Source organism: Excalfactoria chinensis, chromosome 4 (genome assembly GCF_039878825.1).
Source record: "Excalfactoria chinensis isolate bCotChi1 chromosome 4, bCotChi1.hap2, whole genome shotgun sequence".
NCBI classification, from domain to species: Eukaryota; Metazoa; Chordata; class Aves; order Galliformes; family Phasianidae; genus Excalfactoria; species Excalfactoria chinensis.
This window is the reverse complement of record NC_092828.1, coordinates 83,304,323-83,324,183: the sequence shown is the minus strand read 5'-3', so window position 1 is coordinate 83,324,183 and position 19,861 is coordinate 83,304,323. Positions and strand designations below refer to the sequence as shown.

The 19,861-nt window shown below is 48.4% G+C and overlaps 1 protein-coding gene across 3 annotated transcripts; it reads right to left on the bottom strand.

Moving 5' to 3' along the window:
- Positions 1–6,106: 6,106 nt before the first annotated feature.
- On the bottom strand, positions 6,107–18,509 carry LOC140251218 (protein FAM162B-like). 3 transcript variants are annotated; one of them, XM_072334719.1, is made up of 6 exons: positions 18,461–18,509; positions 15,137–15,252; positions 9,718–9,789; positions 8,576–8,672; positions 7,615–7,723; positions 6,107–6,944 (listed from the first exon to the last, which is right to left on the bottom strand). In XM_072334719.1, the coding sequence occupies exons 2-6, from the start codon at positions 15,168–15,170 to the stop codon at positions 6,837–6,839; spliced, it is 420 nt and encodes a 139-aa protein (XP_072190820.1). In that variant the 5' UTR covers positions 15,171–15,252; positions 18,461–18,509; the 3' UTR covers positions 6,107–6,836. The 3 variants fall into 3 exon arrangements, with proteins under 3 accessions (XP_072190820.1, XP_072190817.1, XP_072190818.1); XM_072334716.1 differs by lacking the exon at positions 18,461–18,509 and adding an exon at positions 16,689–16,765; XM_072334717.1 differs by lacking the exons at positions 15,137–15,252; positions 18,461–18,509 and adding an exon at positions 10,293–10,493.
- Positions 18,510–19,861: the final 1,352 nt, after the last annotated feature.

Sequence of the window (19,861 nt, the reverse complement as noted above, 5' to 3'; positions counted from 1 at the left end):
GGACTACTGCATGGGTAGCACTGAGCTTGCACCAATGGCTGTGTGAGCATCCCAACCCAGCCAAGGCGTTTGGATTGGGTGAGCACATGCAGAAGGCTGCCTTAATTTCCAGGTCACGATCCCTGTAAAAACTGCTCCAACCACTTTCCCTTGCCGATGGAAAGATTAAATGGGAGCATGGAGGCAGAGGGAGGCTCACAGCCAGCCGCAGGCTTGGAACCACAGCCGTTCAGGAGGCCACAGCTCTAAAAGCAAAACAGAAATGGTTGCAGCCCATGACAGCCCACACTTGCACTTGTCTCCTCTCACAGCATCCCTGCTGAATTGCACAACCTCATTACTCAGCTGTGTTGCATGTGATACCTTTCCCGCATCTGGCACAGCAGGGAAAGCAGCTTTTTCTCTTTCCTTGGCAAAGGTGGGAATGAGAGCCCTGGCAGCACCCACACGTGTTCCTGCTGAGCCCATCACATCCCACAATGAGCACAGCACATGGGGCAAACAGAATGCGTAACACTAAATGCAGCTCTCTCCAACTGGTTTGGGGTTGTCTGAGCACTGCCATGAGACATAGGGAACTGCTTCTGGGACACCTCAAGCCGTGCCCATCCCTCACCTCCTTGCCTCTGAAATGAGTGAAATAGCAGCATCATCCTCAGGGAGCCATGGAGGCAGGCAGGGTGAGAGCCTCTGCTTTGCAGAGGTGGTAGAAAAGCAGCTCCTCAGCTGCCAGCTTAAAACTTCCACCTTCTTTCCGCAGGGCTGAAAGTGAAATCCTCATCATTCATCCATCAGATGAGACATCCGTGCTATTTCATTCAGTCTCAAGGGAAACCTGCTTTTGAGATAAAGATAGGATGCAGAGATTTTATTTTCCTTTATGTAAATATATGTGTAAAAGGAGAAAAAAAAACCCAACCAACCCAACAACCCCAAACCTCAGGGATATTGCAAATCATTTTCCAGGCTGGTGCACTGCTGTGTGCACTGAAAGTGACTGTGGAGGTGGGTGACTCAAGCTCATATTCAGACACACTTTTGCCAGGACTTTTTATTAGTATCATTTCTAATCAAACCAAAATAAGATAGCAGAGCTCAGGCTGCTCTGCAGAGCTCTCTGTCCTAGTTCTTCCTGTAGAGAAAGCTGAGCGGCCATAAAGCAGTCACTGTACATCCTGAGCTTCTCAAGGAAAGGCCAACGTCTCAACCCACAAACATCACAGCCTATGAGTTGTGAGAAACCTGGATGATCCCCAGCAGCTATCAGGGTGAGCAGAATAAGGACATGAGAACAGGAGGGTCCCTGTAGCTGGGCACCCTCCCCAGAGCCCCGTCACCCCCAGGGCAGGTGGGTCGTGGCACTGCAGATCATGCCTGTGCTGTGTAGTTGATGCTGCCTGTAGCAGCTGGGTTCTCACAGCCTGGCATTGGGAGCATGACACCATCTGCTGCACAGCACCCAGGTGCCAGATCAGAGCTTGGCCTGGGGTGAAGGACACCAGGTGACATCCAGGCAGTAGTTCTCTGCTCTTCATCCTGTGCAGATTGCTTCCCAGACAGCATCTCAGTAGGACAGCTGTGTGTTCCACAGCCAGGTGCCACCCACGGAAGTCAGTAGGCACCTGGACTTCACTGGCAATGAGCTCAAAATACATCCCCGATGCATTCAGCAAAAGCAGTAAGGAGATAAAAACTCCTCAGTCGGTACATATGGGCAGCTACAGAGAGGCTGTGGGAGGTGGCACGTGGAATGCTGCAGCTGCACAGGCAGCTCTTTGCCCATTCCTGCAGTGTCAGAGCGCAGTGCGTGCAGCCCCGCTGCCTCCCCAGCTCACGTGTGCAGCAGTGGATCTTCAGCTCACAGCATCCCCTGCACAGCCCACACAGCAGCTCTGGGAGGAAAGAAATGGATCTGAGTGGGAGAGCACAATGGGCAATGCTTGTATTTTTGTTTCGCACTGAAGTTTGTCAAGGAAAAAGCTTGGGTGCTTAACTTCCCATCTTTCAAGCCTTATTTTGGCCCCTTGGTACGATGTGAAACTATTGTGGAGACCAGAGCAGCATTACTTTAATGGTACTTTTGCATCCCTAGAGGATGCCCTTTAGCTCTGATGTTAGAAATCTGTTGCAGGACAGTGGTAGGACCATGAGAAAACAGCTCACAGAGCTGTGTGGGACTCGTGGTGCATTAATGCAGCCTGCAGAAACACCAGCCATTCGGAATGATTGTCATTAGCATATGACTAATTCATTGGGCTATTTCGGTTTCTATTTCATCTACAAAAAGTCTCCTGACCGTCTCTCATCTGCATATTACAAACTGGCATGCAGATCCCTTGATTTTCTGGTCTAGCCTCCCTGGCAGTTGCTATGAACAGCTCACACTGCAGAGCATACATAAGCCACGAGTGAGCTCAGCTAAATCCTGTTCCCAGACTGCTCTCCTCCCCTGCTGAGCCCTCATACACCCAGCAGATAACAACCCCTGACCAAACAGCAGAAGGTCTGGACCTCTTCACGGGGGAGATGCGATGCTCCAGAGGAAGAACCGGATCCAAGCTCCAGGTTTCTGCATAGCAGCTGCCTCTGTGCAGAGCCCAGGTGCGGGGCCAGCATGGCTGTGCAGAGCAGAAAGGTGCAGCGCTCCATTTGGAATGCTGAGCCTTTCAGGAGTCACCTACTCCTCATCTGACAGTCACAGTGGTTTTGCAATAAATCATACAGCCCTAATGACTGTCAAACCACTTAACCATGGAAAATTGCTTTAACGCTACCTCAGCGCATTAATGAACGATCCTTTAATTAATTCAAATTATTGAGCATTGGTCTTGCTTCCCTGCTAGGTTAGAATGACTTCGTGCCAAAATCAAACAGGAGAGCGGTGTTTAAACTCTCCCTGCAGCCACTATGGGTGTGAGCTGCACAGATCTCCTTTGGGCCAGCAGCAGCCACAGCTTATTTGCTGCAATGAGGGAGCACGAGGCTGGGGAGGGGAGGCCTTCAACCTTGAATCTCCTTTGAACAGATCCCAGGAACAAAAGCCTTCTCCCAGCCTTGCAGCCATGCTGCTCCTGCAGGCATTGGAGCCACAGGCACAGAGCAACCTCAGCCTCTGCAGCATTACCACTGTGCAACGGGATTCCCAAGGGCGGCTGGTAGAAGTCTGAACAGCTCTTAGATCTTTTCATGAAAGCACTAGATCAGGTTATTGATTTGATGCTAATACTATTCATTTTGATTGTTTGTGAAGAGGATCCTAACCTTAGTAAATCTCTTGCTACAGGAGCAAACCCAGTGTGCATCACCCAATGGGCCAGTAAGCCAGTGCCACCCACCAAGCAACAGTCAGAAACAACAGGTGCACAACCAGCTGCACACAGAAAAGAACTGAGATGGGGTGTTTTCTCCTCCATAGAGAGGACAACCTCCAAAGCCTGGAAGCTGAGTGTGGGTGCACCCTGCCTTACAATGAGCATTAGTTTCCAGCTTGGTGGGAGGAAAAACTGCAGAAGTCTTTAAACAGGAAAGGCTTTAAAATGAGATCTGAATGGCAAGATGTTGTCTGCATCTAGGGAAATTATACTCTGCTAGTGCGGGTTGACATGGGCCTTAATGCATACCAGAGAGGAGCGGTACATAGCAGATGGATGGGAGGAAACCAAGTGTCGCTAGAAACTCCCGAGTGAGTCAAAAAGAGAGGCAAAATGAGCAAGGAAGAGCCTGAGATCTCCAGAGCTCCGATTTTCAATCTCATCCTTTGTCTGAGGCACTGGGAGCTCATCGGGGACCTCATCACAGCGGCAGAAGAAAGCCCAGGTGCATCCATGGCTGCCCCACAGCAATCCTGGGGAAGGCAATCCTCTGTAAAACAGATGGATTTCTAAAAGCAATGGATAATGGATAATACCTCTAATTCACAGCCAGGAGGAATCACAGCATTGATTTTAATGGAAGTAGAATTAGGTAAACTCCAACCACTAAGCAAAGTATTCCCCAGCAATCACTATAAGACAAACCTCTCTGGCAGCAGCCTACAGCCCGCTGTTAACCATTTCCACGTAGGGGTTCATTAAAATGGCAAAAGCCCTACAAGGAAGGAAGCTTTCTTTCCTTCTGATGCAGAGGGATAAACAAGGAGGTGAGAGCTGAAAAGACTCACTTTTGAGCCCTGTGGCAAAGCAGTGCTGCCAGCTCCATCCCCTGCCTTACGGCCAGGCTGAGGAAATACAGTGCACGTTTTTAAAGGGGGAAGAATCACTCCTTCCTAACAACAACTTCTGCCTCCTTTTTAAACGGCTGTGGGATCAGGTGTGACTCTGAACCAACAGAGATGGAGGAGAAATAATAAACGCCACTAGCCTAAGGTGGCGAGGATATGGAAGCTGTGTTAATTAGGAGCTTTTCCAAAGGAGAGTCAAAGGACTCTGCAAACACAGATGGATACCGATTTTAGCAAGCAGTGCTACGTCCCACTGCTGGAGAGGCATCAGCGCAGTGTCCTCTGCTGGCATCTCCCGTTACTACAGGGGATGGCTCCAGATGGGGCTGTGCTACAGCAGCACAGTGCGAGCCAGTGATTAATCCGATTGATTTTGGAGGGTGAATATTGCTGTATTAAAATGAATTATCTTGTAGCCAGCACCGGAAAAGGATTATCCCCTACATTATGCTCATTGCTCTTCATAAGAGCCCAAAAGCAGCTGGGTCACTTGATCAAACCAAGATGGCCCATTGTCACTGGATCAGGGAGGAGGAATTGATTTTTCCTTCTTCTTAACGTCAGCATGTAGCACAGCAGCTTTACGCACTACTCAACAGAGACCAAGGTTATCCAAGAGGATTTGAAAATAGCCCATATCTGAAACAGGTTGGCTGCTTGTTTGTTTCCCCCCCAGGCACAGGGAAGTGCAGAACAGAACGAGTCACGATGAACGTGTTTGTTCTCTGAACACAGTTGTGGCCATCTCCTTTTCTGCTTTAGTCAGGCAAGTTCAGAATGCAGAAGTGATTTTGTTTATGAGCATCAGAATGGGCTCCTTTATGTGTTACATGCATCCTCTTAGCAATGGCCCAAGAAGGCCATTTAATAATTTAGAACCTATCCAGGGGACTGAGCGTTTTAGTTTATCCCCACACAAACATTAACTCTGAGGAAATCCTTCCAGGTTAGTGCACTAGCCAAGGAAACCATGCCACGTTCACCCAATGGGCATGGATTACCTGTGCCAGCAGAGCTGCCCTCTCAGTAGGCACTTGCTCACTCTATGCTTGTCCTAGCCCATTATTTTCACTTTCCTGAGATGCACTGTGAGGAATACTGCAGGGAGCAGGCATCACTTGTTACGATTTGTACTGCACGGCTCTGTGAGTCTGAAACAAGGGCTTCAAACACCAAGATGTGACAGATGTAACATCCCCTCACGCAGCCCCTCATCCTCCACGGGCGGTGCAGAAGGAAGAAATCACCACTAGCAAACGCCCAAAGAGCACAGAGCCAGCAGCACCAGAGCCCAACAGCTGCTGAGCGCTGACCCCAAGCCCTGGGGAAAAGCCCACCATTGCCAGCAGCTTCTTCATGGAGTGACACACCAGTGAGGAGTGGACATCATTTTTTGGTACAATAAACACAGATACCTGCATGGAATCTTCCAGACTGCTGGAATACGTGGTCCAGGTACCAAACCTTGCAGCAGCAGAGCCAAGCCTTGGTGTGACTATGTCGGTTACAGTTTTTGCCACCTCCTATGGTGGCTGGGATGAGATGGTGGGTTTTGTTGCTCCACATCCCCTGGTATCCCATGCAGCACATCCAGCTCCATGGGCTCAACTTACGGGTCTTAAGGGTTTATCTGTTTTAGCAGGCTTGATGGTGATGGGTTGACAGTTGAACTTGAACTTAGTGGTCTATTCCAACCTTAATGATTCTATGACATGAGTGATGCACAGAGGCTCAGACCACAGGGGTGAGCTGAGGTCTGTCTTAAAGTTGAATGACTTTATGGAAACGGAACTTTCAGTATTTCATGAGGATTCCTCCCATTAAGCATCATCTCAGAGTTTGGTGACACTTAAAACGAAGCCGTGAAGAGAAGTGTTTGTCTTAGATGTAATTGGACAGCTGTTTTATTATGAGTTAATGACCTATGGTGATTAAAAAGAATTCAGTTTTAGCAAACCATGTATTAGCAATTAATCCTAACTAAAATCACAACTAAGCAAGTGCTAGGGAGCTTTCATGCCAACGTTTGGAAGCAGAAGATGAAGAAGCAAAGCCAGTGAAGTGCAACAGGACGGGCAATGCCCCTGGCTGGGCTCCCTGCTCCTGGGAGGGCAGCTGTCCACCACCACCAAACCACCCCATGAGCCCACACTGCCAACCCACGTCCACAGCAGCTCCTCTGACCCAGGGGCTTTTTGGCCAATTCAGTCACCAGGGCTGCTCGTAACCCTCCATCTTTTCTTGCTCATGTCCCCCTGTGAGGGGCTGGAGAGAGGGGGTGGGACAGCAGAGTCAGAGGAGGAGATATTTGACCTCTTCTTGTTCTGAGGATACATTTCAGACCTGCTTTTTGCCTGCCCCAGATCCCTCTGGCCAAGCCTGTGTGCACTAGAGGAAATGCACAGCCTGGGATGCTGTCTGACATAGGGTTGCATCCTTCCAGAGGCCAAAGAAAGAAGCTGTGGGGGTTTCCACCAGAGCTTCACAGTTCACATGGAGCAGTCTTCACTCTGACAGAGTTGCAGGCAAAAAGATCCAAGGAGTAAAACGAAGACAGGTACATATGGCATGTGTGCAAATCACTTCTCTCCCGCTGTTAAAGCAAACCTGCTCCTGATCATGGTGCCTTCACAGCAGCTGTCTCCTGATCCTTCTTTGCTTCAGCCCTCCATTTAGCCTTCTTCTCTTCATTCACCCTCAGCAGCGTGTAATCGTTTTTAGCAGCCTTTGGAAAGAAATGGTGAAAGCCATTGCATGCATATATTTCCCACCACTAAAGCTCCCTGCGTTTGCACCGCTTGCTTTGACACCCCACTGTCCTCTTTGATATTTCGCAATGAAAGACATGAATGTGCTTCTTTGTTTTACTGATTTGTCACCATTTTCAGCTTCTAAGTAGCAGAAAATTTACACTGCGTGATGTTTACAGGTGCATGAGAAGGTAGGAAGATGACAGTGCGCTTGCAACTAGGACCAGCTGGGCTGCAGATCCACCTTCCATACATGTGGCACAGGTGAAGAGAGCATCACAGCCATGTGGCCACGGTGGCATGTTGAGCAGAACCACAGGAGCCCGTCACCCATGGCCACAGGGCAGGAGCAGGCTCTGCAAACACTATCTGAGCTGCTCCACAACCTTTGGACTTGCTGAAACACCGTGATAAGGAGGCACTATGCGCACGGGTTTATGGTGAAGTGTGCCAGAAGGAACACTCTAACAAGCAAATTGTGCTTCCCCATGCCAACCTCTCCCCTGGAGAATGGGGCAATAGAGATCTCATGCTAATATCGTTAATATGGACTTCATCTCAAAGCATGCCAGCTGGGTGTTTATTTATAAAGCAAGTCCACATAGACCACCTGATAAGTGTGTCATCCAGAAAAAAAATACTCACCTCTTTGCCTGTGATGACCATGGCCAAGCAACCCAGCAAGGTCAGTGCAATCATGATGTAGCAAACCTTTATCCTCACGGTGTTCCTTGCTGCATCCAGAACCTCAGGCCTGTGGAGGACAGAGCAGATTTCCCATCCTGCAGCAGCATGTGGGAAATGAGATTGCGAGGAGCTCAGTAAAAGATCCTCATGTCTTCCAGCAGCTGCCTGTTTGCACACCATGAAGTGGAAGGCTGAGCCTGAGCTGGAGCGCATGACCACCATCCATCCAGAGTCAGCGTCCCAAGCAGCTTTTCGCAACCACTGCTGAGAAATCTCCACTGCCTTCCACAAGTGACTCACAGCATTAATCCAACCACTCATGCTTGCAAGACACTGCAAGGTGACAGCCTGAGTCATTCACAAAATAATATCCACCTATGGATTCCACTATGTCTGCAAGGGAAAGAAAGGCCAACCCCCAGGGACACCACAAGGCAGGGGGCACTGGGACTCTGAAATGAAACACAACCCTGTAACGAAATACCTTGACAAAGGGGTAAAACCACAGACCAGACACCAGCATGTCTGTTTGCAGATGTCTTCCACCAGATCTGTGAATAACACTTAACGTTACTTTAATAAAGGCTAGCAAAACCTGTAAAAACCCAAAGCGGATGATGTTCTACCATGGTGACTCCTGAACTACAGAACCACCAGCCTTGCAAAAGTCACTTCTGATGAGTCTGAAACGGATGACAACAAAAACAAGTGAACCCAGTTTACATCAGAGTTCACGCTCCCAACAGTCGGGATTCATTTTGGACACCAGTAGCTGTGAGCAACATTGGCGTGGCAGACCACAAATACCAACCATGTGAGCAACCTTCTGACTGATGCAGGATGGGGTCTCAACCTGTAAGTTCACCTCTGTCAGCACCGCTCAGCAGAATGAAGATCAGAAGAAAGAAGGTCTACTTACGTTATGTACTTGGGAATGTCCTCCTCCTTTTTAAAGCGTCCTGCCCACACCAACACCTTTTTGTCAAAATTGGTAGGCCTCCTTTCATTCTTGAATACTTTAAGAGATTTTGCAAAAGAAAAGGGTGAGTTAAGAAGAGAAAGAAGAAGCCATTGAATCAATAAGGCTGAAAAGTCCTCTAAGATCTGACCCCAACCCACCCCACCATGCCCATCATCAGGTCCCTCAGTGCCACATCCCCACAGTTCTAGGACTCCTCCAGGAGCAGCTGTGCCAACACTGATACAACTATGGGGGAAAGGAACCCAAAGTTTAGAACAGCACTTTCTTATTCTTTGAGAACAAAATGTCAATAAGATCCAGCAGCTGGGATGAGGTGCTTTGTTGTATTTAGAACTGACTCATCCCTTAAACTTTTATTTTTTAAGGTTTAAAACTAAAAATCTCCCCAGCTTTCTCTATTCTGAAAGGAAGAGCTGTGGGGCTGCAGTCACCCATCCCACAGCATGCTGTCACCCTGCTTGCCTCCTGCTTTTCATCAGGCAGCTCAGCAAACTGCCAGCAGCACCAGGAACTCCTCCACAGCATCTCATTCAGAAAGGGCTGATGGAGAGATGAGGTCTGTGAAAGTACAGCCTGGTGGGAGGCTGTCGTTCTCATGCAAGCTGGGTACCAGGTTGCTGTACTCTAATGATGATACATGACACCCCAGCAGTGTGCTGCAGCAATGCCATTAGTATGCTGTCACTGTGAGCATCGTGAGAGAGAGACTCCAGCGCCTCTTGATGGAAACAAGTCCAATGACAGGCCACAGTGAGGCCACAGTCCCCTGTGGAAATAGGGGAAGCAATGGCCAGTCCAAATGCTGGCTTTTGCCTTAAACAACTGTACAGGCAACCACTGCTCACACAGCCAGGCAAGGTGCACACCAGATGCTGGGCGACGGTGACCTGTGCTTGCAGCTGTGGACAGGTGCAGTGCCAGGGAGACCAGAGATGGATCTGAAATATCACTGAGTCTGAATTAGATCAGCAGACGCACAGGTTGCTATAAGGACAGGTTCCAACCCCAAGGAGACCTGGGTAAAGTCCCATGCTGCAGACCTATGGCAGCACTGGCAGCCCCACACAGTCTGAACTCACCAGGGCGAGAAGTTTGGTGCAGAGACCTCGTCTGCAGCGGGCACCAAGCAGCTCTCTGGTGGGAAGACCAGCCTGGAAGGATGTGCAACCACAATTAGGACATTCATTCTCATTGGAAGGAGCAACAAACACATCCACTGCCTGGAAGGTGCTGTGCTGAGCCATTGCAGTGTCCCTGTTCAGATTGGCACATCTCTGGTTTCCATTGCGCTCTGGGTGGGATGTGGCAGCACCATACCTGTGGGAGTGGGGAGTGCACCATCCTCCTCCAGAAACCCAGCAGCAAGCTGCAAGAAGGAACTTTCACTTTCTTTTTCAGCTAACAGATTCCCAGACATAAGACATCGCTTTGCATTTGCCACCGTAAGAGCAGAACTATTCAGCACACACACAAAAAAAACCCTTTATCCCTCTACTTGGAGCTCCCAATTGTCTCCGTATCCCCAAAAGCATCCATAGCACCAACACAGCACTGCAGCAGCTCAGAACAGGGATCATTCCCCAAGCTGTTCCCTGCACAAACCCTTCTCCCCCATTCTGCAGCATGAAACAGCGACCAAAGCACTTCCACCCACCTGGAGCAGCTGTGTGCAGCACCGCACCCTGCGCACCCCTGGCACAGCACAGCACTGGTGGAGCAGCGTGGGGGTCTCGGGTGTGTGGGTGAGCCCCCCACCTCCACCACCCCACAGCACCACGGCCCAGAAGCCTCCCCAGCATCCCAATACACCACCTCGGAAGGCTGACCCTGGGCTTGGTTCCACAAAACTACCTCTTCCTGTGAGCAGGGAGGAGCACCCTTTCCTACGTTGGCTGCTGGCAGTTTGTTTCTACGTCACAGCATTCTCTGCTTGCCAAAATGACACACCTCCCATGCTGCACAGGCAGCTCACACCCTATGCAGGCACTGCACCAGGCTCCTGCTCTGAGTACAGGTGGGGACTGATATTAGTGTTCTCCCTCCTCATTATAATAGGGCTACAATAGGACTGCGTGCTATCCTTTGCACAAAGATAAGCTTTGTTAATTGTCACAGTTAGAGTTTTTGATTGTTCTCAGCTTAAAAACAAAGTAAAACAAAACAAAAACCTTGCAAATCAGCACCTCACCACCCTTATAACCAATAACTTCTTCCTTACATCCATTCTAAATCTCCCCTCATCCTGACACAACAAACCCTGCTACAGGGTCTGTCCCCTCCTATCTTACAGCCCCTGTAAGTACTGACAGGCCACTCTCAGCCCTCCCCAGAGCCTTCTCTTCTCAGCCTGCCCAGCGCAGGATCCATCCCTTGGATTTCAGATCTCATCGGATCAGTAAACTAAAAGAAACATACAAAACCTGAGGTGATGAGTGTTTGTCAACAAGCTCAACTGGCCTTAGAGAAATGACAGCTAAAGGATCGGCCCTCTTGGAGTTCACTCTCTGCCAAGCCTGAGAAGCACTGAGAAGTTTGTCTGACACCAGCTGTGCTACCCAGAGACCAAACCCCAAACGCTGCTGTTTCATCACTTTGACAGTTTCTCCTGCATTTTGCATGAAACTCTCCCTGATGGGTCAGGAAATGAAAATGCAAACGACTCGTCTCATTGGGAACACTGAGGTGTTTATTCTCCTTAAACATACAAAGATCTAAAGCTGACTTACAACCAGGGGAAAGGAAAAAACATCCATCTGAGAGGAAAAAGCCATTGCCAACAGGAAAATGATCAGAACTATTTAATAACACCATCAAGAGAAATATTGCAGATAACCAAAGTGCGTCTGACTGTGAAGGGAGGAACTGCAAGGGAACAGAGCTTGGGATGTTGGCAGGGAAGTTCTTTTATGGCTGAGAGGATGAAAGATGTGAGACAGATGCAGATCCAGCTCCCGGCCCCGAGCAAAAACTCCGCTGTTAATAGAGACATTTTATATGTCTGAGAACACAAAGTTACCAATATTGAGGAAAGGAGAAACTTGCAACAATTACAAACACTCTTTTTTTTCTCTTGCACTAAAGCCCTGCGACGCATCCGGGCATTACACAACACGTTCAGCTTAATTTGCTTGTAATTCACTAAAGTAAATTAGATCCATTTCCAGATTAGGAACCCATACAGAAAATAAATGGAGGTTTGAGCTTCCAGCTGCAAGCTGGATCTGCAGACAAGCAGAAACCAGCGGCTGTGATTGCACTGGAAGGAACAGAAGGGAAATCTGCTATGATCATTGCATCCTGCTAAGGATTGTCCTGGGGGGTACAGGATGTGCGGAGGGGAAAGCTACATTTATACAGCATTGAGTTTACAGGGCCCAGCACGCCTGAGCATCCCCATAGGCCCCTTCTCCCCCTGCAGAAGGGCTGCTGGGTAGGAAATACATCTTGTCCGCTTGGCCATCTCTATGTCAGGGCAGGTGGGGTGAGTGAGCTGCTGTCATTCCCACCTTAACAGCCACATTCTGAAATGCCAATTGCATTTAGTCCCAGAGGAAAACAGAGATTTAAAGAATGTATATATATATATATATATATATATATATATATACATATATATATATAGCTTCTCAAACAAGGAGAAAATCACAGGATTTTCACGCCTCTGCCCACTGAGAAGCTGCCATTTGTTTCCTCTTAAGGACACACCAGCAAACAGCTGTATTAACTGTGTCTGCTGCGAGCAGAAAAGCACTTCAGGATTTATTATGGCAGAACTCAGAAGCGCAAAGACACCCGGGCCTTCATGAACCCACAAAGGCAGTTATTTGCTCCTGCATTTTACTTCTTTCTCTGGCACTGGGAACAATTATGACCGGGATGAGTTTTGCTGCAGTGCAAGATAGCTAATAAAAAGCAAAACACACCACTGCTTTAGGAAATCAGGCTTTCCCTTGTGCACTGTGGATCTTTCTCCGGCTTAGAGCATCTTCAGTCCCTCCCTGAGCAGAGGAGAGATGCAGAGCCTTCTGCGTCACCCTCGCACCCTTCTCTGCTCCCATGGGCAGGAGCAGCAGCCAGTTCTCCTCCCCTCCCTGAATGTACACAAAAGCCTTTGTGGAACGGGAGTTGAAAAGGCCACACTATAAAACCCATTGCTCTTTGCTTTCTGACTGCCTTTATGCTGTAATTCCCAGCACCTTCCTTCGGATCTCAGCCAAACAATTGCACAACGAGCAATCCGGAGCCAGGTTCTCCTCACCTGTTCTGCTTCATCTGCTTTCAACAATCACAGGAATAAAAGTTTACCCCTCCAAAAAGCGCAGGTGGGACCAGAAGGCCTCTTCCCATCTCCTGGTTCATTTTCATAAGCTTGCACAGCACTTTTTAGTCACACATATAGAAAAGAACTCAGAGGATTGTTCAACCAACTCCTCTGTTTCCACATGCAGCATCCTCAGAGCAAAAAGGCTCAACATCCCTCAGCCTTGTGTGCCACAGGAAGCTTTACACGTTGAAGACACAACGAGGAGCAGAACAACAGCACACCCGGGCTCAGAGGGTCTGTAGGACCAAAACCAGGCATCAGCGTGAGGCTTCCATCACTTCAGAACTTGCTTTTTGATAATCTGGAGTGTTATCAATACAACAAGACACCTGCTAGAAGGGAGTCTGGGCAGTGAAGGACACCCCTTCCCTTTCTGCTTTAAACTTCAGTAGTGCTTCTAGAAATAGAATCTAGATTCAACTCCACACCAGTTCCACAGTTGTCGAAAAGTTTGCATTTTCCATTATTAGAGTCATAGAATCCTTAGAGTTGGACTTTAAAAGGTCAGTTAGTCCAACTCCCCCTTGTTGTTTCCATTCCTCCACTGCAATTAAATCACCCAGCACCCATAAATATGACATCAAACTCTACTAAGCACTCCACTTACCCAGGTAAATATTGCCTAATTTACACTAGATGAGCCTTCTTGCTGTTGGTCTCTTAATATGGAAAGGTGATGGACAGAACCTGTTTAGTGTTTTCCAGGGCTGGAACAGTCATTTTCCACAGGTGAGAAAGATTTGGGCTGGTCTCTACCTTTGCCTTCAACACAAGACGGCAGGATTTGGCCTCCTGCCTGAGCTGGTGTATTTTGGCACTTCATATAAGCAGAATAGTTGAATCTATTAGCTTGGAAAGACCGCTAACACCCCCAAGTCCAACCTCAAGCCACCCCACCATGCCCATCCCCACGTCCCTCAGTACCACATCCCAATGGATCTAGCTGTGTCATGCCCTTTGTACAAAGTGCAGGGTTTATAACACCTGGGGCCAGAAGGATGAAGCTAATAGCAACAACAGGGAGTTGCTGTGCTGACAAAGCCCCAGCATGACCTTTCCCCGGGGTTTGGGATGATGATAAAGAGGCAATAGAATGACGCATGGCCTTCAGCACAGCGGGGCTTGGCACATGGGCCAATGGGCTGAAGTGAGGGGTGGCTGCCTAGGGCTGGCTTTATCATGGGAGCCACAGGAAATCCTGAGGTGCTGAGGAAATAGTGAAATTGCAGGTTTTACAACCAAGGAAATCAATGCATTATGAACTTTGCACTGATTTCTGGGATACTGCACGACTAGACTCGATAGCAAAAAAAACTGAGCAAAACCCTCAGAGGAAAACAAAGCCATTGGAAGGAGAACCATTTCCATTTCGACTCAGGGTGCAGAGAAGCACTTAATTTAAACCTTGTCCACAGCTGTTATCCCAGCTGAGAAGCGCACTGCCAAGGACAGGCTTGTTGCTCACTTGTCACTTAACGATTTTCTTTCCTGAGAAAAATGGCATTGTCTTCAAATAACAGACACATTCAGAAATGTGTCAGCCCATTAGTCGATAGATGGGGGGGGGGAAAGAAACCTAATTTAAACAGATTGGACAATTCAGTGTGGAAATGCCTTTCCCCCACACTTGGTTTAATGTAAGGATGACTTGGACGTTTTAAGCTCCTGCAGAGGAGCTGTGTGCTATCCATCAGGCCAATAAACCTGCTGAGATCGTTATGAGCCTCAGCTTGATGGGGTCAACTTTTACTTTTTAGGGACTGGTTGAGCATGTATGTAATCAATATAAGAGGGAATGTACCCATAGCTGTACAGGAGGAGGTGGTGCTGCAGGGACAGGTTTGTCCCAGCAAGGCACACCATGGGAGTCCACAATAGGGCTGGGTGCCTCCTCAGATTTATGAGCTGTGTCTTGGTCAGCCCTCTGAAGAGAACACAGAACTCTTCCAAGCACTCCTAAGTGATACAGCTGACCCATATGATTAGATTCAGTTTCCCAGCAGCTTTTACATAACCAAATGTGAGGAAGAAGCACCTCTTGAGAGAAGCACAGTCTCTCAAGTGCAGCTCAAGGAGAAGATGTATGACAAGGTCTAGGGGCCTCTGTGCTCAAATGTTGCCTTGGTACCTTGTTCAAACCAAACTTGGTACCTTGTTCAAACCAAACTTGGTACCTTGTTCACACGTGCTCGTGTTGGGCTCAGCCATGCCTGGACTCCAGCTGGCGGCTCCTCCACTCCGTGCTTGGACAATATCTTGCAGAAGGAGTTCCAGGCTGTTACTGAAGCTCCTGCATAATACAGTAAAGAGATAATGAGGAGGAAGGAAATGAAACACTCATCATGAGAAGACATATAATGTCTACTAGCAAGCCAGAAGCTGGCTTCACCCTTCATAAACAAGATTTTACTTCTCTAGCCATAACACAAAGTTGTCCTGCATTATCTGGACCGTGTATATCATGGAAATGCATACAAAGCCAGAATTGTGGAATCACTATGCTTGGAAAAGACCACTAAGCCCAACCATCAACCCACTCCCACCACACCCACCTACCACGTCCTGTGGATCAGCTTAAGGCCATCACCTCTCATCCTGCTTCCAGTGTGCAGTCATAGAATCATAGAATGGTCTGGGTTGAAAAGGACCTCAAAAATCATCTCATTTCAACCCCCCTGCCATGGGCAGGGTTGCTAACCACCAGACCAGGCTGCCCAATACACATTAGGTGGGGAATCCTCTTTTGCTTAGACTTCAGTAGAACACCCTCCACAGCTACAAATGCTATGGTTGGTGAGCCATAAAAAAAAACCAATCAGTTAAAGAAGGAAGTAGCTAAAGTGAGGATGGTGTTGCCAAGGACACACAGAAGTCAATGAGAAGGAAATAATGTAGTTGAGATGATCTCAAGGGATTTTGCTGTGGTAACAGGACAAAGAGCACAGAGTGGAAGGTCAGCTCTTTGGGGCTAGGAATGAAGATTTCTGGGTGTAATAGTTTAACTCAGGATGGCTCTGGGCTTCCCAGGGGATGCTGCTGAAAAAGTAGATGAAGTTTTAAGTTGTACAAGAAAAGTCTCTCCAGCAGAGAGAGAACACGTGGGATCCTTGTGTGAGATATCTCTGACAGCGTACACTGTTCAATTAAGAACCAGAGAAGAACAGCTAGGTGGGCTAAATTACAGCACTGATACCTGAGCAGAAGATATACGTTGTCCCTGGTGGATGCCAAGGGCTTCCCATCCCTCCTGCTGCTTCTTGTACCATGAAGCAAAGAGAGGGACTGTTTCCACCCCTGTGTTAGCTAATGATGAAGCACATGTGGTAACACAGACAGCCCGGCCACGTGGCTCACCAGGCTTCTGCAGCACTGCTGGGAAGCTTAACTTTGGGCTGTAACTGCACAGTCATTAGTGTTTACAAAACAAGCTTCCAGGGAAGCAAAATTACACACTGAGGAAATAATAAGAAGCAATGTAATCAGATGTGAGGGGGAGATCATTTCATTACCTGAACCAGGCCTCATTATTCACCATTTCCCTGGCAAGAGCTGATAAATGCAGGTTAATGAATTTGAGTGCTGTGGACGAGGGGGAGGAGTGCTGGCTCAGCGCTGCCGCATGCTGAGCAGGACCTGAGGATCCAAAAGCACAATTGCAAGGGGTAAAACACTAATGGGCCCCTCACAGCACTGCAGGGAGACAAGAGAAGCAAAGACTAGCTGTACCTTTTTCTACTCCTTTTGTCCAGTTCACAAGCAGCATAGCTCTCATATTTCACATGAGGCATCAGAACATTTGGCAATGCTCCCCTGGAAGGTTCATACACACCACCAACATAAGATGAAAACCTATTCAGAGAGGAGCACACATATCCTAGTACTACAGGGAAATGTTGCCCTCGTCTATCTTCCAGTGACAAGTTTTATTTTCCTACCTACCATGCACAAACCATCCATCACTTCCAGAAAGAAAAGGTCACTCTGCTCTTGCAAGCAACTCCCAAGTCTGTACCTGGACCCAGGGCCATTAACAATGCTGTTGTTGGGAATTGGAGTCAATACAACTGTGCTGGTGCAGTGGGGTTTGAACATAGAAATATCTCGATTGTCTGTATTGAATGAGAAAATGGTGTCCTGGCCAAAAGAAGACCTTGTAGGTTCATTTATAAAGATAAAACCATACACCCCCATTGCCTGGGAGTGAGAGCACTGAGAGGCAGTGGCAGGCTCAGCAGGAGCAGAGGTCCTTCCAGCCATCACCTCCTCCTCACCTCTCCCAGCTCTGTGCTCCAGGGCCTGGCCAATACCTCAGCAATCACAGTCTCTCATTACAGCCTTTCTGCCCGGCACGTTAATTTGATCTGTCATTTCACAGCCCAGCAGCTCCCTCTGAACAGGTGGAACACAGCAGATTCCTCTCATTATTTGAGCCTTCGTCAAACCAACATGAAATCAGAGTATTCTACATATTTCTAGACTTTCCCCTGGGCATTCATCATTCTCTGATCAACAGCTGTATCAAATACACCACAGTATTACTACCTCCCACTGTGCTGTCTGCAACATGCCCTGTAAATACGACCACTGTTTGGCCTTTTTGGCTCATGCTCAACGTTTGCTTATTCATTTCTCTCTTTTCTCTCAAGGCACTTGAAAACTACTGAAAGTAAAACACAAGCGCATGGTTACAAGCTGCCTCGTGAGCTTTCTTTCTGTGTCTGCAAGAGGGGACGTGCCTTTCCCGAGCACTGAAATAGGCACACATTCACTGCACACCATTGATGCAATTGTGCCCAGCTCCCACCAGCACTGCAGCCTTCCAGCCAGTGCAGCCAGGCCTGCAGAGCTCTGTTGGCACCCTACCACCTCTCAGCTCTGCAGATGTGCTGCTAATCAAGGAGCTGCACTGTGCTCCAACCATTTCTTAATAAAACTCTCCACTGGGATCTGACCTGAGACACTCAGTTGAGCATCCAGCTCAGCAAACCTCTGCCCCTACTTCCCTGCCTAGAGGTTTGCATCCCACCTTGTGCAACACCATTGCAACCACAAAGCCGTGCACCCAGCCCCTCATGCTCAGTGCCTGTAAAGCTGCACCAGGTGAACATGGTGGGGTGCATCTCTGCCTGTGCACACTTACAGGTGAGGGGACAGCCCATGCTTTCACTCCACCCCAGGCTCCCACAAACAGAAATGCAGCTCTGTCTTTGTGCACAACCTTCTCAGTAGCAATGCTATTTATACCCAGCTGTGCTTTTGCTTTTTTCTGCTGCCATCTAGATTCTGACAGTAACAAAAACAAGTGAATGCAGTCCCTCTGTTTGCTTGTTTCCCTGTCCACTCTCTACCAGGCCTGACACAGAAAGTTGCTCACATCAACCATAGAGTTCCTTGCAAACTCTTCTGCACACCCAGCTGTTGGGCTGGGGGAACCCTGCGCTGTATTCAAGGTGCCTATGCAGATTTCACCTCCATACCTCCCTGAGGTGCAGTCTTACCTACATAATTGGCTGCATCTTCATGCACTGACAAAGCAGCTCAGGAAAGCTGTCTCACATTGGTTTAACTGGGGAAGAAAGTCTGCCTTTAATAGCTGTGACCATGCTACCAGCTGAACTGACCTTAATGGAGCTCAGGTGAGGCTGCCACTCCCCACAGCAATTCTTTCAGCAGAGGATCCAATTTACACGTTGCTGCCTCTTTCACCATAGCTTCTCAGCCCAACATCACATCCTGTGGCCTGGCCAGAGGCTGCTGTCTTTGATTTATCTCATTTCTACAGCTCCAGCCTTCCAAGGATCTACTGAATAATCCCAAGCCAGTCCAAAATCAACTTCTTTCCCTGTTCTACTTTTCTCTTTCCAAGAGTTTTTCTCTCTGTTTTGTTTCATCCATGAAATGAGAACAGGGCAACCCCAAGGACTGCATGGAATCATTGGAGTTGGAAGAGACCCTTAAAGGGGTCCAACTCCCTGCACTGAGCAGGGACACCCATAGCTCCATCAGTGCTCAGACCCCATCCATGATGACCTGGAGTGTCTGCAGGGATGGGACACCACCACCTCTCTGGGCACCCTGTGCCTCCTTCACCATCATTGGAAAAAAAAACTTCTTCCTTATATCCACTCTAAATGTCCCCTCTTTTAGTTTGAAACCTTTTCCCTTTATCCTGTCACAATAGACCCCGCTAAAGTGTCTGTCCCCTTCTTTCTCACAGTCCCTCTAGATACTGAAAGGCTGCTCTCAGCTCTCCTTGCAGCCTTCTATTCTCCAAAGAGAATTCAATTTTCAGCCTGAAATGCAAAGGGTAAAATGCTAACTTACCCCCTTACCACATTTGGGGGGGCACAAAGCTACATTGTAGGGCTGGGAAGGTCCATTTATGGGTACAACCTGTCTGCTGGGGTGACCATGGTCAACTTCTGTCATATTCTGTACATATATATTCTGTATTACCAACAGAAACACTTTGCTGAGACAGCGCAGAGCTCAGACAGAGCACTGAGCATCTTTCTTTCCATCCAGCTGAAACGTAAAAGATAACAATACAAACAAAACTAGGGAAAAAAAGAGGGAAAGGGAAAGAAGAGAAGGTAAGAAAGACCATTCCAGCCGGGCAGGAGCGAGCGCCAAATGACTCAGCTTTAGGAGCAGCGCTGCGCCCGCAGCACGAAGCCACGCTGCTCCCTGCTGGTCGGCGCAGCACCGCGCAGCCCCGGCTGCACTGCGAGCTGTGCGGATGGACGGTGCGACAGAAGTGCAGCCTGCTGGCTTTTGTAGCTTGAATTCAAGCCCGTGGAGCGCCTTCCCAGTGGAAATAAGTGAGGGGATTTATATTTGCTCTCCTGTGCTGGGCCCCGAACTAACTGCCTTGCGTACATCTACAAACACCGCTTGGA